The sequence below is a fragment of the Parus major genome, chromosome 14 (assembly GCF_001522545.3).
Source record: "Parus major isolate Abel chromosome 14, Parus_major1.1, whole genome shotgun sequence".
NCBI lineage: Eukaryota > Metazoa > Chordata > Aves > Passeriformes > Paridae > Parus > Parus major.
In genome coordinates, this window is record NC_031783.1 from 10,097,832 (window position 1) to 10,117,349 (window position 19,518).

Here is a 19,518-nt window from a genome sequence, read left to right on the forward strand (position 1 = left end):
GGACCCATTCCCTGTCCCCTGTGCCATTTTGGGGCAGCAGGTAGAGAAAACACAAGTGAAGTTGAGCCTGGGAAGAAAGGAACCTAAAGAAGGCATTTCTAAGATTTGATTGCATTTCTCATTATCCTCCTCTGATTTGACTGGCAAAAAATTAAACTTGTTTACCCAAGTCAAGAATACTTTGCCTGTAAGAGTAATTGTTCATTAATCTCTCCCTGCCCTTATCTCAACCCTCAAGCCTTTTGTTATATTTTGCCACCCCTAGAGGAGTAGATATAGTAGGATAGAGCAGTTTTGGTGGGTACCTGGTGTCCATCTAGGGTCAATTCACCTCAGACTGTTTGTATTCTAGCACAAATAAAACTGAACTCTGAACTGTTCTGCAGCAATGTCAACATCTCCCTCCTGAGGATAAACCAAAATGCCAGATCAAGTGTGGAGGGGAAGGTTCCTCTCCAAGGGAAATGGTTTGGGTCTAGCTGGACCCATGAGATAAAACAGCCACTTCACTCCCATTTTGGCAAAGGTTTGCAATACCAAACAGGTGGAAAATAGAGTGATTAAGCTCTGTAACTTTTGTGCTGCCTCTGTAATGAGATCACCCTGGAGTGTGCTTGGGCATCTGCTACACCCCCAGAGCAACCTCACCCAGGGCTGCTGTGCCCTGAGCACCAGGGCAGGGGAGCACATGGGCACCTTTTGACCCTCATTTATATGCTGATCTCCACATTCAGCTCCCAGCTAACAGCCACATGACAAGACTCTGGAAAATGGGATAAAGTAAATTGTGCATGAAGTACCCCGTGGACTGCAGAAGTACTGCATGTTCCTGTGCACCACTCCATAGGCAGCAGATGGGACCAGTCACACATTGTCAGACCTCCATCAAAGACTCCTCCCCACCCTCCACAAGCCTTCACCCGACTGTCAGGAACACCCCCAAGTCCTACCCAGACTCCAGCACTTTCCAGTGCTCTGCCCTTTGCCATCTGCAACCCCCACCCCCTCCTGCCAGGGGTACACAGCAAAGCATCCAAGCAGGTCCTGACTACCCACAGCGCTATTTCTGTGAGATCCCAGAGGCAGGAGGCACAGCCTACCTGTAATTATTATTAGAAGGAACTTATAATTATCTTTTCTGGGTTGAGAAACAATTAAAAAAGAGAAAATCAAAATTACAAAGGAGGTGTTTGTATTGCACTACGAGCACCTATGCAAATGATACTCAAAACTGCATCTCACCATTTGTTATTCCTTTGTTTCATTCTTTTTCTGTGTCCTTCATTTTCAGTCCTTCTGCATAAGACATTTTGCTCTTTCACTTCATAATTTTGTTCTTTAATTTATTTGTCCTTATTTCCTTTTGTTCTTCCTTTGATCTTTATCCTTTTAACTTTGGAGTTTTTTCAAAAGGTTTTTTTTGCAAACTCCAACAGTTTCAATGTGCTGTCTTTGATGCATTTTTGAATTTGCTGCTACTTTGCTCTTCATGCAATTTTTATTTTTCTTTCTGGCTTATTTATCTGTGGGACAGAAGCAATGAGATGCCAGGAGCCTTATTACATCACTGCACAGTGCAACTACTAAATTTAATTTTCACTTTATTACCCCTAGAACTAATTGCCCACCTCAACTTCACTTGTAGACTGGAATTCTGAAGTGGGCCCTATGGATAACAAGCAAAGCACATCTGTGGCCTCCAAGGTCTCCAGTATCAATCATTTGAGTCTTGCAGGAGTTAGTCCAGCAAAGTGATGATCATTAGTGAGTTGGGAAGGAGCTCTGCTCACATTTATGGTGCCATTCACCATGAGCTGAGCAGGACCTCTGCTCCTGGTGATGGAATTATGTGCAAGGGCTCCACCAGCCTCTCACTTCAATCTGTTCAGTCCTTGAATATCAAACTTCTCTTCATTCCAGTGAGCAAACAAGGAAGCCAGGCAAGTTTTTCTGGCTCACCTCAAGCTGAGGGAATCAGATCCAACTGAGAAAGGCTTTTTCTGTCACATCAATGGCACTGCCCCTTCAGGGATCTCAAGCATTAACCCTTCCTCAGAGCTGCACCAGTGCTGAATGGAATAACACCTATGCAAAATGCACAGAAAAGTCCCATCCCTGTGCCCTGGCTAACCTGCCAGGAGGGCACAGCCTATGTTTGAAAAGAGCTGGAGGAGAGAAAGGGAGCTGCACACCTTTGCATCACGAAATATGAGCACAGCAGAGCTTTGCAGCCACTGTAGGACAAAGCCCATGTGCTCTTGGAATGGTTAGCTCCAGTACCAACAGCAGGAATGCCTCCTGAAGGAGGATTCAGAAATATGAGTCAACACATCAGCATTTGTACGTATGGCAGTCGTGTCTGAAGGGTTCCAGATGAGATCTGGGCCATCCCAGCCCTGCTCTAGCTGGCTGTGCTAGGGTGCCTTGTAAAATGTTTCAGAAAACAGCCATTGCATTGGGTTTTACCTCTTCTGCATGTTTTCCTATGAGAAAGGACAGAAATCAGAGCAGACAGCCATGTACAGAGCACTAATCCAAAAGATAATGGGAAGAAACTTTGCAAGGAGAGAATTCAATTCACTTTATAACAAGAAAATGTTCATTTCTCACAGTGACATCCAGAATGAGCAGTGCTGGGTTCCTGCCGGCTCAGCTCTTTGTATAAAGGTTGTGATATTTTGTCAGCAAGGAAAACAAAGGTGCTGAGATGGGCTGGTCAATAATTGACTGAGCCTTGTTACTCACTGCAATCACTATCTTGTCACCACATCTCTGTCTCAAAGTTTCAGTTAAAACTAGTGAATCACCACACTGAAAAAGACTTCTTTTTTGGAAAAAAAAGGAAATTACCATCACTGACAACAACAACAAAGACTTCCTATCTGGCTTTGTCAAAGGTCACTCAGCAGTTAAGTCCATTTACACTGTGACTTCTATCAGCTGTGAAGAACACAGAACAAAGCGAACACCAATATTCACTCCTCTGGCTTCAGAAATTTCCATGGAAACCCTTTTTTCCCCCCCTTCTTTTTAAGTTACCTCAATCTTCAAAGAACCAGTAAAGGACAAAGCCTGCACTCAAAACCACTTTCACTTTGCATGTCTGACATTCCTATTTCCAGCCCACCTGAGAGTTATAACCTTGACACATTTCTTGGCAACTGCCTGGAGTTTTATCTTCCAGCAGTGAAGGTAAGTGAGCAACTCCTTTCACCACTGGATTACAGGTTCTGTGTATGGCCATCAGTCCCAGCCTCCCTCCAACCTGGCTTTCACCTGAGGACACAGCTCTCCTGCAGTAGGCTCAGCACTAACTCAGAAAACACCCTGTCCCAAAGCACCCCTCTCTGAAGAGACAGAGCAGATAAATCAAATCTTTTCCCTCCAACCTATACGTGGAAAACCATGCTGGTGTCTCAACTAAATGACAAACCCAAAGGCAATTAGGTCTGATTTACAAGGGAGTCTATGCAATTATGCCTCCAGCTTAGGGACCTAAATTGTCTCAATTGTTTTTGAGCCCATGCCTTAGAGAAGCCCAAGGGCTGACAAGAAAACATGGAGACAGAAAAGAAACGTGCCCCCAGCACCCTGACACATTCCCAAACTCATAGATCATCCCTCCTCCATAACAGCACAGCTGCTTTACCACAAGGGCTGCACACCTCCAACCTTCAGCAGCAAATGCAAAATATCCACATCTAACCACTAACATTCACTATTGCAACATATCAAAAAGAACAATCCAGAAAGTGAGACAGTATTAAAAAAAGCCCTTAGGGAAAAAAAACCAAATTAGCAGAAGAAGAACAGAAGTCACTGACAACCAAACAGATCCAGGAAAAGTCCATCCTGCTGATGGGAAGGGAGGGAGAGAGACCCCAAGACATCACCACCTCCCTTGGCAAAATAACAGCAGACTCCCCACATCTTCATCAAGGCCAAGCCAGCCCTAGTCCAGGCTAGAATGGGTTAATTCCGAGCTCAGGGCTGTGTAGCAGGAGCTGCACAGGCTGGGATGGAGCAGCTGCCTCAGCAGGGTGACAGCAGTGCCCTGGCAGGAGCAGAGAGCAGGGACCCAAGCCACAGGACAAGGAGCAATCCATCAGAAAGGAAGCTCCCACCAAGCCAAGAAATAAGGACACTGCCAAGATAAAGGGTTTCACAACTCAGGGACTCACCCCAAGTCCCAGTGTTTCAGACCTTCCTACAAAGAATATTTTCAGGATTCCAAATTTCTCCTGGGGTTAAAGTCAGGAGTATGAATTATTCTCCAAAGAAGCAAGACCTAAAATACCACCATTTCCCTCCTGTTTTTATTAATAGATTCTCAAAATGCTCCAGGGTATCCTTCCCACCAGACAAGGAGACAGAACTAAAGCAACTTCTCAGCATCACATTGGCAAAGGAGCATCCAAGCTGGGGAGAATCCTGGTGTCTCCCAAGGGTAGAGTAATTCACAGCTTAGTATCCTAGGTTCCCATGAGGGTTTCTATTAGTATTTTAATTTCTATTTCTGGCTCTCACATGCTTAAAATGTCTTGTGGTTTGCTCTCAGTTTCTCAGGTGTTGTTTTTTTTTTAATAATCTGATTGAAAAATTAGCCATCCAAGAGGAAAAAAGCTCAAGCTGAGACGTCAAAACATCCATACAAATCAAAATTTGAATAAAAAAAATAAAAATTATTCCCAGGAGAGATTCTTCAGTATACAATTAGACTGTTCATAGTTTTGTATGCACTCAGATGGGTCTGTGTGTGACTGCACACCGCAATAGCAGAAGCTTTCTCTGTGCATGTGTAGCTACACCTTGTTTTAGTATCAGGATGCACTTTTTTCCTGCCATAAATCAGGTAGCCTCCTCAATTTCACTGCAAAATTATTTTATGTGTAATTTAGCAAGCCATGTTTTCTATGCTTTACAAAGATTCATGCACTAACTCAGAAAGTCCACAAGGAACACAGGCTATTTGATCACAATTATTTTTAGAGGAATTAGTTGCTGTAAGAAGATGAAATTACGATAGCTCAAGCAGTGCATACTCTTATGTCATGCACATCAAGATAATTTGTTTTGACTTGGTCTCAGGGATAATTTTTAGATAAGAACACAACCTCCTAACAACTAATTTTCTTTATAACATCCTACCACTTAGGAAGGTAATTTCTCAGCCCCTCTGTAATGTAGCTATATGAAAGATCACAACTCCACTTGAATGCCTCCAGCAAATGTGATCCCTCCACAGGCCCAACCCCATCACTACAGCAACAACAAGAATTTTGTTCTTGCATGGCCAGGCAGCTCTTTGTTCCAAACAGTGGAAGAATTAAGCATTGTGGCCCAGATCCTCAGCTGATATAATTAGATGGCATTTCATTGAAACCATGGCTAGCTGATACCAGCTGAGGAGCCAACCCTTGATCTGCAGCAGCAGCAACAGAGGAGTAATAAACAGGCAGGGGAAAAAACCTCCTGTTCCACTGCCTTAATAAAATAACCAGCTCAGTGCTTCCAACAGGTTGATGAAGAAATCCCTGGGGGTTTAGATCATCCAGAATATTGCATCCCAAATAAATGTATGGGAGCACTCAAAACCAAAAGGCTGGAGTTGGAAGCTTTGGCTTTCTGAATTTGGTTGAGGCTGGTGATGTGTCACCACACAGATCTCCCCTTTTCCCTTCCCTGATGTTCTGACAGGAGCAGTCCCCCCCTTCCAGCACTATTTATCTCCAGCCTGCAGCTCAGTGCTCCTTCAGACAAATTTAGGAAAGCCCCATGGGAAGGAGCAGGTGACCACACTGCCTTTATGATTTGGGAGTGGAGATTTGGTCAAGATTCATTCCAAAAAATACCAAATACCTAACAAAACCCTGGGCCAGGAGGCAGCCAAAAGAACACTAGTATGCATTATTGAAAACAATACCAGCACACCACTTGAAACGTGTGTTGCTGGTTCTTCATACACAGAAAAAGCTGAAAGTGAAACCAAACTTATGGAATCACCTCCTGTTCAGAACCAAGTGTATTCCTCGGCAATAAAAGTGATTTTGGCAGTGTGGGAGGTTAATGCGCAGCACCCATTAGAGGGCCAGTGTGATCTGTGATTATAAGGCAAAGCACCAGTAAATTAGGTCAGCACATGGATCCTCAGAAGGAGGAAGGAGAGCAGGAAGAGGACCCTGGGCAGCATGGCCAGAGGGGCCAGGCAAGGCATGTGATGCCCTAAGGACTCCCAGCATCACAGACAGAGGTTCTCAGAGAGGAAAATCCATTTTTCCATTAGAAGTAACAATAAAAATATTACACTGATTCAAAATGTGCAATCAGGCCTGACTTACAGCTTGCCCTGCTGCATTCAGGCTTTGCAGCAGAAGGCTGTAAACCGTTATAACAGAAAATAATAGCTGGGTATGTTTACTCACCCAAAACCATGCTTCATTTATTTACCTGAATACACTATCACGTACACTGACCATTGTCACTGCTCACTGAGGCAGGCAGACAAAAATGGGGAAAATAAACATCTACACAGATTTCAGCAGCAGATAAGCTATTAATTCATGCACAAAACAATGAAGAAATGCCAGGACATACGACAATAACCCCTCCTGAATTCTTGATTGTATTATTAAACAAAAGCAAAGGTAGAACATGCAAAGAAGTGCTGAGTGCCAATTTGTAATACCAAATTAAAAAGCCTGTTAGATCCAAGGCAATCCTGGCTTGCAATTGTGATTGTAGCAATTCAATGTGAAATTCCCAATAACATTCAAGTACTTCAATAGAAGAAAGATTTTAATTAAATGACCAAAAATAAAATAAAGGGTTGATGTAAGGGACTTGATTTCATTTATATTATTGAAATGAGCTGTATGCAACAACCTATTGATGTCATAATATTCCATTAAGAACTTATTATTTTCTTGTTTACATATTGCCAGCAATTATAGGGCTAATGCTGGTCCAACACACAGCACAGCAGAAATAAAAAGTTCTTTGCCACATACCCTATGAAAGCATCAAGTTTAGTTAAGGAGAAATATTTAAATATTCCTTACTAAGACCAAGTTAACTTGGAAAGTTAAATAACAAACTATCTTCTACTTCTAACAACTGCCCAAATCGGGCATGATAACAAAGACACTGTGGCTCTGTGCACACAAATTTGGTACTTAAAAGCCTGCTTGAACAATAGTCAGCAGTTACCAAAATTTTTGAGATTTTTATCAAGTCATGAAGGCAAATGTTTGGAGCCAGAGGAGGTAACTTGCATGCAAACATTGCACTTGCACTGAAAGGGAAGGGGCCAGGGCCTCACAGTACATGGACAGGGAGGTAGGGCTGAAATCCAGCTGGCTGGACACAAATCCCCATTTCCTCCCTTGCAGCAGAAAAAGGGAACCCTTCCCTAGCAGGGGTGGATCACACAACCCACAGATCCCAGCACAAACTCTCTTGCACCAAGCTCCCCCTTGCCCAGGGCCAGCAATGAGGTCTTGAGAAGCTGCACCAGCCTTGGGATACCTCAGACCCCATCCCTGAGCCTGCCTGCCAGCTGCCACCCAATTCCCAGGCTGTGCTGACCTGCAGCTCAACTCCTGACTTCTCCCATCACACATTTCACACATCAACAATCTGTGGCTTCCTGACCACAGGCCACCTCAGCCCTCCAACCCAGCAGATCCTTCAGTTCCCATCTCCCTGGCCAGAGCACCAAACTCCCTGCCAGCCCCACGGGATGGCCAGCAGGAATGCAAATGTGAGATTGGCACTAATTTTGTGCTCCCAAACAGATAATTAGGGAGGTGAGAGGGGCTCCTTCACTCACACCCAAGGCACAGTGACTCCAGGACAAGAGCAGGGCTCTTGCACCTGGCTCATGGGAAAGGACCAAGGGAAAGAGGTAGGCTGGTATCCTCCTTGTGTGATGTGCCATGGCCCAGAGGGGCTTGGGAAGAGCCAGCTGAGCTCTGGCTTCATTCTCTTGGCTTCACCAATCACCACAGCTTAGAGGCACCTAGGGGCTGTGACACACTGCTGGTGCTGATCATAACCAGCCTTCAGGACAGAGGAAGAAAGAGTCAAGAAACAAGGAATTATGCATTTCCTGTAGTCTGAAGCAAAGCTACAAGCACTCTCTGCCAGAGTTCACTAACTGGCCTGTGCATCTTATTTCACAGATGACCAATCAGTGGCTAAAGGCATTTGTGGATGCTGAAGTTGAGAAACAAATGCAGAGACAGCTCTCTTTTATTCACATCTCTGGGGCACTTTGGTCCAGGCAAAACTTGCCCACAAAGGTCAGTTACAGAAGAGAATATAGTACATCTACCAATTTCACATTCTTAGATAAAACTCAAATGTTTCAAAAGCTCAAGGAATAAACAGCTTGTGGAAGACTGGGAGATTCAGTTTAAAGGCAGACAAAATTTAGATGAAACCATACTTAATAGCCAATATGCACTAAAGGTCACACTGTTAAAAACATGTCGTTTCAAGGAATTAGTTACTTTTTCACAATATTGTCATTTTCACCTCTTGAAAGTCATGCAATTAACTGCATCTAGTTGCTTGCATATTTCAAAGCCAGTCTCCCTTGCATTATGTAACTCTTACACATGGAGTTTGACACAATGTTCTTTTACTGTAAACTAAATTCAAACAACTTTAAGTTAAAGAACTCACTTAAGTGATTTGTAATTTCCTCCTCAGACCTGTTCAGTTTCACCCCCATCTAACACCACAGACCTCAGCTTTAGTAGGACAAACATTAAGGAGAAAAAAAAAACAAACTCTCCATGTAGCTAAAATTTGCAACCTACAAGTTCTATTGTGCCTCGCTAAAGGAGATAATGTGTCATGTTATGTATCCTCACTTGAAGTGCTACAAACAGCTCCCCCAGAACTCCTTAAAAAACCACAGCACAGTGTAACATAAATGATACACAGGGAACCACGCACCCCTCACTGGTTTCTGCTGCTCTTCTCCGTCAGCTGTCCAGACAGCATTTGTCCAAGCTGAGCTTGGCAAAAAAAAAGTGGGAATAAACAGAAAGCCTTGCTTCTGGCTCTGCAGCAAAATGTATTTCTGAGACTAAGTACACTGCACTTGAAGGGTCCAGCTGTACCTCTGAACCCTGGGACTACAAGGTCGTCTTAGGACAGCAAGTTTTGTCTCTCCACAAAGGTACAGAGCAGTCCATAGGATCATGGTCCTGTTAGGCTGTTTTGTTTTGGTTTTGTGCATCAGTCTCTTTTTTTCCTGCTGGAAAATCAGTGATTTCCCTTGTGCAAAACACGGTGACACTGTAAAACTGTATGGATGTGCTTCAGAGGAGTGCGGGGGACAGGGCTCTGCAGAAGTGCCAGTGTTCCAGAAGTGTTCCAGAAGTGTTCCAGAAGTGTTCCAGAAGTGTTCCAGAAGTGGATGGAACCTGGCAGGTGGGGGAAGACTTTTTGAGGAAAAGAAATGTGACTCAGTGCAGGGAAAAAATGGACCACCCCATTCAGCATTGAGATATTCTGTGGGAAGGTGGTGGTGGGTCAGAGTAAGCACTTTACCTTTCTCACCCCTCCTACTGCCCGACTCAACAACTGCTGGAGCCCTGCTACGGACCACAGGATCCAGGGAAACTGCCCAGAGACAGAAATCTGAGTTCCTGCCTGATTCTGCCAGTTCTGAGCACCCCTGCGCGATCACCTGAAGAACCAGGAACATCTCGTTCCTTCCTCCAGAGTGCCCTCGCTCTCAGCCAGCCGCCAGCAGCGTTCTGCGGGCTGTGCTGGCCCCAAGGCCACCGCTCCCACCAGCCCAGCGGGCCACCCAGCCCCGGAGCCCGCTGCGAGGGGAAGGCAGCAGGACCAGGGCAGCAGCATCCCGGCTCAGCACAGCCCGGGGGATCCCGGATTAGCCAGCACGGCTGGTCCCGGGGGAAGCGGAGCCGCGGCTCCCCGGGCTGACCTTGCCGGGCCGGGGGCGAGGGCAGCGGGCAAAGCGGCGCTTGCAGCCCGGGCAGCGGCGGAGCAGGATCGCCCATCCAGCCCGGGCACACACCGCGCTGCTGCTTCGCAATGCTGGGAGCGCAGATTCCTCTCTCCTCTGACGCTTCTTCTTTTTTATTTTTTTTTCCCTTTATGTATTTTTTTTTTCCCCCAAACCTTTGTGGAACAGACGCCCTCTCCTTGCCCCAGTTGGAGCTGCAGTAGAATGAAAAGGGGGGGTGGGAAGGAGGGAGGAGAGGAGGGAAAAAAAAACCTCTTTTGGTTGAGGTTTTCCTGTTACTATCACTGTAGCGTTTATTTAGCCAATCTCCTAACTATGACGTGAGGAAGGCAGGAATCATGGCTCGCTCATAATATTTAACACACCCACTGAAAGCTGGAGCCGCAGAGCTACTAGTCCAACCAGTCTCCAGAATTCAGTGTAGCTGAAAGAGGTTTTCACTCTGCACCTGCCAAAGATCTCTCCCCGCTTTTCCCTTCTCTCCCCCCTTCTCTCTTCCTTTCTCTCTCTCTCTTTAAAAGAAAGATCTGTAAGACCCAGCAGAGATCAAAGACCTCTTCGCTAAAAAGAACCTCTACTGATTAATATTAGTTTCTTTCTTCTAATCCTTCCTTCTCCCCCCTCTTTTTTTTTTTTTTTCCCTGTGCCATATTTAACCTTTATGTTGCAGTTGTGCCATCAGACAGTTTTGCAGCCAAAAAAAACCAACCCAAGCCAAAGCACAAGCCCAGCTCGGATACAGCAGCCACCCAGACTCGATCTCAGTTGAACATACTAATCTCTCCCAAGCACTGGACGCGATGGATGAAGAAACTGGAACCGCTCTAAGAAAATGATTTTCCAGCCAATGTTCTTAAAGAGTCTGAGAGAAGAGAGGGAACAAGAGCGAGCGGGGAGCGCTTCTGCTGCATCACTGCTCAAATCCAAGGGAAGGGAGTCAGCGTTTCCAGCACAGCCAAATATTATGGATGATTTTTTTTCTTCTGTCGCCTTTCCGCACAGGTTTTCTTAATATTTTTCCTTCCCCCGTTCTCTTCCCCATAATTTTTTTTAAATTTTATTTAATCAGCGCCTGTGTCTGATGTCGGTTTCTCTCCAAGAACCAGTTTTCCCCGTTTGTTGTGATCCCTGTAATAAAAAGAGGGAGAAATCGTGAACAGATGGCTTTCTATATTACCATGCCGCTGGCATTGTTTTCCTGTTGATTTTAAAGGCTCGGTCCGGAGCTCCTTTTCTTTTTATTTTTTTAATATTTTTCCCCTTTTATTTTTTTTTTTTCCCTCCCCCTCCCAAGTTCTTGATGATACTGAGACATGAGGACCTATCGGGTTTAGCCTGTTTATTTCTCGGCGCCTATGGAGGTAACTTTATTGACTTGATCGCTCGCTTCCCGACCCGAGAGGAGCACGCCGGAGCCCCGGGGGGGGCCCGGCAGCCCCGCGCCCGCCCGGGCTCCGTCCGCCGCCTCCCCTCCCTCCCCCTCCGCCGCTAATTCATCATCGCCCCGGCCATGAAAATGCTCCTGGTCCGCAAGTTCCGGGTGCTGATCCTGATGGTGTTCCTCGTCGCCTGCACCATGCACATCATGATCGACCTGCTGCCGCGCCTGGAGCGCCGGGGCCCCGAGGGCCGCCCGGGCTGCTCCTGCCCGCCGCCCGCCGCCGCGCCGCCCCGCGCCGCCGCTCCGCGCTGGCCCAGCAAGCACACGCTGCGGATCCTGCAGGACTTCAGCGCCGAGCCGGCCTCCAACCTCTCGTCGCAGTCGCGGGAGGCGGCGGAGCGGGCGGCGGAGCGGGCGGCGGGCGGCGGGGGCGCGGCGGAGCGGGCGGCGGGGAGGGCGCGGCGCTTGATCGGCCCCGGGGCGCCGCGCCCGCCGCCCCCCGCCGGCAACGCCGCCCCGCTGGCCGCGCTCTTCCAGCACCCGCTGTACCGCGCCGCCCTGCCCCCGCTGGCCGACGGGGACCTCCTCTTCAATGTCAACAGCGACATCAGGTTCAACCCGCGGGCGGCCGAGCAGCCCGAGTGGTGAGTGGCCGCGGGGGGGTGCGGACGTGGCGCGGCCCCCGGGTCGCTGCCCTTCGCTGGGTAGCGCGGCTTTAGGGTGTCGTGGCTGGGTGGAAGTGGGGCACGGGCTTGAGCCGAGCGTTTCGGGGTCACCGGGGAAAAAGAGAAACCGTTCACAGGCTCGCCCGGTCGCGTTCCTTCGGAAAATAAATGCACTGAAATACGGAATAAACTCAGGAGCACGGGAAGGCTGGAGCCTTGGAGCTTCCTTCCCCTTGAGCTGAGGCCGAGGGGTCGGTCTGCCCCATCTCCAGCTGCAGCCGAGGAAGATGCTGCCAGAAGAACGGTGTGAGGAAGAGGGTGAGCTCACAGCGAGCCTTCCTCTCCAGCACCTTCCCTCTCTCCCACCCAGCGGTGAAAGGGCTGAGCAGTGAGGCCAGGCAGTAATACATTAACTTTTCTCAAAAGCAAGGTCTAGTACCATAAAAGCATTCATCCTGGCAGGTATTTCCGCTTTCAGGATCTGATGTGTGCTACATTTTTTATCCTCAATTAATTCCCAGTGCCCTGCACCTCCGCAGCTCTCCAGCCTTCAAAGCAGTCAGTTGCCTCTGTGAATCGTATGCCCTGTTGGCTCCTAAGAAATGCTGAGAAATTCAATGACTGAAAAATCAAAAGGGTTGTCTAATACAACAGCACCCTCTTCCAAACACACTGACATTGTAATGTTTAAACAGCTGCATTGTACCGTGCAAAAGCTCTGTCAAGCTGCAGAGCAGACAGCATGATCTAAACCTTTAGAAAGAGAGGATAAATAATTCCAATTTCCGCCCCATGAGTATGTGAATTGTCCAGGCCCCTTCCATCTAATAATCCTAACTGATTGTGAAGGGAAATAATCTGGAAAGTTTTGGGTTCCCTGAAAGGAAGAAGGAAAAAAAAAAAAAAGTCACAAATGCCTAAACATCTGGAGATGTCTGTAAACACAGAGAACTCTGCATCAAAAATATGGGTTAGTCTGTTCAGTAGGTGAAGAGTGAAATCAGCACTGATATCCACAATGTAGCTGCCTGTTGTACATATTTTCCTTAGTGGCTGCAGCCAAAGTTCACAGAACTAAAGTGAAATTCAGAAGGCAGTGATCATTTCAATTAATTCTTTGCTGTAATAGGTTCCTACTGCTCAGGAAGGGGCAAGACCAGTTCTTCTGTAGCAATCAGTTCAGAGTGATGCAGTTTCCCTCATTCTCCCTCTTTAAGAAGGAGGAGGGTGTGGGAGCATTGGGCACCACAGGTCAGGTTCTGCTGCCTTGGTTTCCTGCCCCACATCCCTGTTAAATAAAGGTTCAGGATGATGCTGTTGTTCGAGTCAGACCTGTAAAAGCTGTGTACAACATAAAGCCAGCTAAACACAAGGTAAAACTTGACCTCTGTGTTTCTGCCATAGAGGGGCCTCTGCCAATGCTCAGTGATGCTGTGCTGAGTTTTGCTCCTGACTTTCATGGGTGTTAAATCAGGCAGCATGAGGGGAAGTGAGAATCCATCTCCCCATTAGTCCCAGATGGGAGAAGGCTTCTGGTGCAGGGAGGGACCTGGGACCTCTCTTCCTTCTGTAGCTCTTTCCCTTTCCAAGTTGTCAAAGTTTGAAGCCCTGTTTCTTGATGCGTGTTACAAACTGTAACATTATTTCTTTCTCCTCAACTTTGGGTTTTTGTTGTTTTGTTCTTTTTTTTTTTTTTTTTTGGTGGTAGGCAAAATGAAGATCATCATGAAGAATTTTTGCCAACTGGAGAAACCTCCATAGACTCCTACCCAAACTGGTTAAAATTCCACATTGGCATTAATCGGTATGAGTTGTATTCCAGACATAATCCTGCAATTGAGGCTTTACTACAAGACCTTGTCTCCCAAAAGATAACCAGTGTTGGTATGTTTGGATATATGTTATTTTTTATCATTATTTGCACTTTGTTCAGGATCTCACTGTTGTTTGAGTATTAATATTTTGCATGGCTTCTCTCCAGCATTTCTGAAACTTTGCTTTCCGACTTCCCTGCTCATTTTCCCTGCTAAATGTAACGAGATATTGCCTGCTCTGTATTACCTGAATAATTGCCAAGTCTGCCAGCAAGGCAAACCCCATTCGTGTCAGAGATCCTTTAGTCACAATCAGGCTGAAAGCGCCCTTTTCGGTTATTTAAAATAAAGACACAGACCAAAAAAAAGGGATGGCAGGAGGCAGACAGCATCTTGCACGAGCTAGATTTGTATCACTGGCTGATTATTATTTAAAAGGCTGTGCCTGGCAGCGCCTGCCTTGCCAAGGAAGGAGAGGCTGCCCTGCAGCCCTGCTGCGGTGGCTGCGGGAGCATCCGGCACCGCGGGCTCTGCGGCTGCAGGAGCTGCAGCTTCCCCAGGCATGGCAGGGAGCTCCAGGCAAGCCAGCCTGAGCCAGAGCTCAGCTCTGTTTGCTCTGCCTGTAAATCCACACCAGGGATGTTCCCGTGTCAGCCTTTGGCTCTGGTTAAACAAGGTGCCACCATTCGGGGCTTTTCTCCATCCAGGGATGTTTTCTCCAGGGCAATGTGTGTCTTCTTGAATTTAGCTGCTTAGCTGCACAGGGAAAGAAATGTCACAAGCTTAGGTGAAAGCCCTGGGACACTAAACAAGTGTGCACCCCGTGGTTTCCAGAGGTAGGGAGTTGCAGAACAGGCAACGGTTTCCATCCACCAGGCAGAAAATGGAGTTACTTGTGCTGACCACAAAGTTGCGACGTCCCTTTCAAAGGGATGAAATAGCAGGAGCTCTGTGAAAATGCTGATGGTGTGTTGGCACTGTGGGATGAGGTCAGCAGGTCTTTAACCCTGCAAGGCAAAAATTCCCCTGGCTTCAGCAGGAAATGGCCTGGGCAAGAATAGCTCAAGCAGCCCTAAGGTTTACATTTTCCATTGTGTGAATCACAGTGCTGCTGAGCAGGAATAAAGGAGATCCTTGGTCATCAGGAGTGGGCTGATTTAGCTGCTTGGGATGGAGTAGGTGTAAAGTGCAGGGTGCCACAGGAGAGCTTCAGCTCAGTGAATCTTGCCGAGCATTGGCTGTGCTCAGTGCACTGCTCTGCTGGAGCAGCACTTTGTGTAGAGCAGTTTGTGGTACCCAGGTGCCGTCCCACATGTTGGACTCGAGGGTCCAGTGGACTTGCAGCTCAGGAAAGATGACAAACATGGGCTTGTTTATTAACCTGTGATGGGTTTCCTGTTCCCAAAAGTCTGGATCAGAGTGAGTCATTAAGGGGTCATGTTTGCCCATTAAGCCACGTGTTTTCCCTTCCCCAGCTCAGAGGTGATGCTGCAGGTAGCAGCAGACTGCCCACACTCCTCTGGTTTGCACTGGAGGGTGATGAGGGCATTGTATGGACACAACCTGGGTGATTTTCTCCCTGATACAGCCCTTGCCTTTCCTGACCTCACCCCTCAATATCCACCAATTTTTGGAATGTTAGTGGCACACACAAATGGGGATTGAGCCAGCACTTTGTAACGTGTGCCTTGGGCACATGCACTGAGGAGGGACAGTCTGTGCCCATCCCTGTCCCCACAGAGAGCAGCAGTGCCCAGGCAGGGGCCAGGCTGTCCCCAGAGGGGCAGAGGTGATGCCCAATGGAGCCACGTCCTGCCCATCTCTTGAGGTTTGCACAAAGTGCCGTGGCTGTAGCAGTTTGTAGCACATGGCTGCTGAGTGCTGATCTTTACTCACCTCCCCAACACTCCAGAGCTCAGACATGAGGAGAGCAGCAAACTCAGCAGTGCTCGAGCCATGAAGTCTGTCCCTTCTGCAGAGCAGGGGGATGGCTGAGGTGGATTGGGGACATAGAAACTGGTGGGAGAAAAAGGGAGGCAGGAGCAAGAAATAGGAATTTAGCCCTCACTCTTCACTTGATCTTCTGGGCTTGGTGTTCACTTGTGCTTCTGGGCATGTGGCTTCACCTCTCTCTGCTTCAGTTGGCCTAGCATAAAAAAATTACTATCATAAAAAATGAGAGTGAAATCCTGACCCTGCTGACGTAAGTAGAAGTTTTTGCCACTTACTTCCCCGGGGCCATGATTTCACCTAATGTGTCATATAGATGTGTCATGGGGTTTCCATTAATTCTGGTTTCGATAGAGCTTTCAGATCAATGGGGGGAAAGGGCCATGGGACCACAGAGGAAGATTTATGGTTGCTATTAGTGATTCCCTTTGGGATTGTCTCTGTTAATGTTTGAACAAGGCTCTTAAGAGCATGGCAGGGCCTCTTATGCCTCTAACAAAAAAACACAGAGCCATGGTTTCTAGCAATGAATCAGGATAATTTCCATAAATTAAACCATGAGGTGTATTTGGTGTTGTTTTTGACCACTATGGGAACTGACAGGGAATGATTCCTACACATAAATCCCAGTCTAAAATCAAGTATATGGAAATGGAAGGGGACTTTTGCCAATATAGAGATGCCAGGATCTGAATTTTGGTGTTGGCATTCACTGCCTGACCCTGTGGGGATTCAGGAGCTTTGTCATCTTGCAAAGAAAGAAAGAGCATATTGCTAATGTACTTTTAAAAATTATTTTTTGCACAATGCAACTTCTCTTATTTTAGGTTTCAAATTCTTTGGATGTTTAAAAATACATGCTTTAAAGTAATTCCTGCCAGTTTTCAGCTTTACTGCAGAGCAGCAGAGGGATTCAAAAGCATGTAAGCTGATTAATAAGGAGTAATATATTTGACCAAAGGACATTTATAGGGCTGTTACATTCTTTGCATATTCCTGCTTATCTTCTAATTAGCCTTGTTTCTTTTCCTTATGCTCAAATTCTGCTGGGTTGGTTTTTTGCTCTTTTTTTTATTTTTAAGGCAGCTGGAAAGATGTCAGGTTAAGAGTATAAAATAAATTGGAACCTTGATAATGCCTGGTCTTCAGGCTTCTTTTAGCAAGCAGGACAATTAAATATACAGGGTAACGTGCATTAGATGAAATGGGATAGGGCTTTATCCAGTTCCTTCCCAGTGCTCAGATTTACTTTGGCTCTAATAGAATTAGATGGTTTGCCTGATACCTACAGTAATTAGATCCAAACTGCAGCAAAGCAGCATTCTTGGCCACACTGTGATTTCTCTGCTCACCCTGCATTTATTTGTGGGTGAGAGTGGTGACCAGACTGATCCCCCACGTCTGCTAGAGCTGCTCACACGACTCTGTAATGTGCAGTGGTATTTTAAAATGAAAACGGTGACAGAAGCAGTTCCCAAGAGCAGGGAGCACCAAGGTGACATTTTCTTGATGTTGAAGTTTAAATGGAACAAATCCATGGATGGGAAGGAGCATCCCATCCAGCTCCCACAGTGACACCTAGAGCTGGCCTGGAAAAGGACAGGGTTACCCAGGCTCGGGCTGAGGATGTTTCTGTGCCCTGCGTCTCTCTATATATACATATTTCCTATTCATTTTGTTCAGCATAAAGGGATAGCTCTTAATTTGATTTAATTCACTGAAAATTTCCTCTTGCCATAAATAGGAGCCTAGAGAGAATTGTTTTTCCACTGAGCACTGAAGCCTGGTTTTCAGAAGCACATGCACAGGCAATTGCACATTTCCTTTGCCTTTCATAGATGCTTATTGCATGCATAAATAACCACAGTTAGCTATTTTCTTGCATATTTACAAGATGTCTGTGCATAATTGTGGCAGCACTATCAGCAGTTTAACACCAGCTCTGGCATGGTGTGTTGGAGGGGCACTGTGGCCTTGATCTTGCTGTCCAGGGAGATTCCCTGTAAACAGAATAGATTTTGTAATTCCTCTGAGTAGATGGGACTTATTTTGTTGATTCTTTAAGTTCTCTGGTTGTAAAGGCTTGGAAACATTACCTGGCTGAGGTAATTTGTGGGTCTGTGATGCCTTCAGTTTGTACAGGCAGCGATTAGAAAGTGAGTGTGTGAGGTTACTCACACCGGGAATAAAAGATGCAATTACCTGAGGTGGACTCTGCTTCAAGGCAAGGAAAGAAAAGAGAAAAGGGAAAGACAAGATGTTAAATATTGAACATAAATTCTGCCTCTAAAGAAAATCATGAAAATTTCATCCAAAGGAAAGGAAGAAGTGCTTTTGAGAACTTGTGAAAAACAATGAAATGTTGCATCTTTGATTTACTGCGCAAGGAAACAATGAATCTGCCAAGAGTCAACAGATTGATTTAATGTACAGCTCCAGATGAAATGAGGGGACTTAAAATGTACAGAAAAGCCTTCAAATAATTTCACAGATCTCTTCCCCTGCAGAAATCTTTTACTTTCTTGACTAAGCCAGAAAGTCCTTTAAAAAACCTAGCAGAATTGGCTGAACAAGGACAAACCAAGAGATGATGAGGGCTTGAATTTATTTTTAAATATGTTTTTTACAGCTTTTACAGGGCTGTGTCTCCAGCCTGGGGCAGAGCATTACTTGTTAAAGCCAATCAACATGTTTATGTTAGATTTAGGCTTGATCTATAAATAGGAATCGAAAATGGATCTGAGCATCCTCTGTTTCAGATGTTAACTGCATCCCAGGCTGTGTCTGTATCTCACTTCTCAGGCACTAGCACTGCATAATTAAGTACATTTTAAAATGTTTGTTGGATTCTGACCAAAAGAACCAGAAAAAGTTCAGAGATCCTGTTGGGAGTCTCTCTCTCCATCAGAAAACCATATGGTTTAGACAGGCTGGTAGGATCAGGGTTATCATGGAGCAAAACAGAAGAGCTGGAAAGCCAGCCCAGTTGGAATTCCAAATCCATCTGGGTCAAATCCCTCTGGGCAGCACTGCCAGTACCAGAGGGTAGCCAGGAACCCTGCACAACTTGAAAAGATGAGTGAGAGATGATAGCTGGGACATCTTTTGTGTTGGTTGGGGTCTGTGGCTCAGGGTGGGGATTCAGGACTGGTGTTGGTGAGGTGACAAGGTGGGGAAGTAGCAGACGTGGCAGGTGGCCATGACAGCAGGCTCAGGGATGTGAGTGGAGAGGGGATTTCTGCAGGCTTGATCCAAAGTCTGTCAGAAAAACACAGAAGGAATCCCACCAATTTCACTAATCTTTGGACAAGACTCTAATCCCAAACATTCAAGCAAAAAGATATCTCAGGGAATTTTTTTGCAAAGCCTCCTGAAGTTAGGAAGATTTCTGATCACACCCCAGAGCCCTTACACTGGGTTAACAGGAAAGGTTAATGCTGCTTTCCATCTCCTTCTACTTTGGAGGGAAAAGAGGGGCTTTGAATTGCCTGAAGATGAAAAGTAATGATGACATTGGGATTTGTTTTTAGCAGTGTGCCAGTACATCCAGGAGCTGTGTGAGACTTGATTTGAAGCACCTGCTGTGAGCTAGCAGGTTTATAAAGCCTTTACAGAGCTGTTTGTGACCTGTGGTCACAGTATATTAAAATACTTCAAAAAAATAGAAGCTGAATTTAGAGTGTGACTAGTGGTTCCTTTGGAGTC

General features: G+C 46.2%; 1 protein-coding gene across 3 annotated transcripts in view; it reads left to right on the forward strand.

Moving 5' to 3' along the window:
• Positions 1-10,324: 10,324 nt before the first annotated feature.
• Positions 10,325-19,518, forward strand: part of FAM20C (FAM20C golgi associated secretory pathway kinase) — a 57,584-nt gene continuing 48,390 nt past the window's right edge. Inside the window, exons 1-3 of one of the 3 annotated variants that reach the window (XM_015642978.3) lie at positions 10,325-11,005; positions 11,298-12,028; positions 13,758-13,933. In XM_015642978.3, coding sequence (XP_015498464.1) covers positions 11,514-12,028; positions 13,758-13,933 — 691 coding nt within the window. In that variant the 5' untranslated portion in view covers positions 10,325-11,005; positions 11,298-11,513. Of the gene's footprint in view, positions 12,029-13,757; positions 13,934-19,518 lie in introns of all 3 variants that reach the window. The other 2 variants (XM_033517885.1, XM_015642979.3) reach the window with 2 other exon arrangements.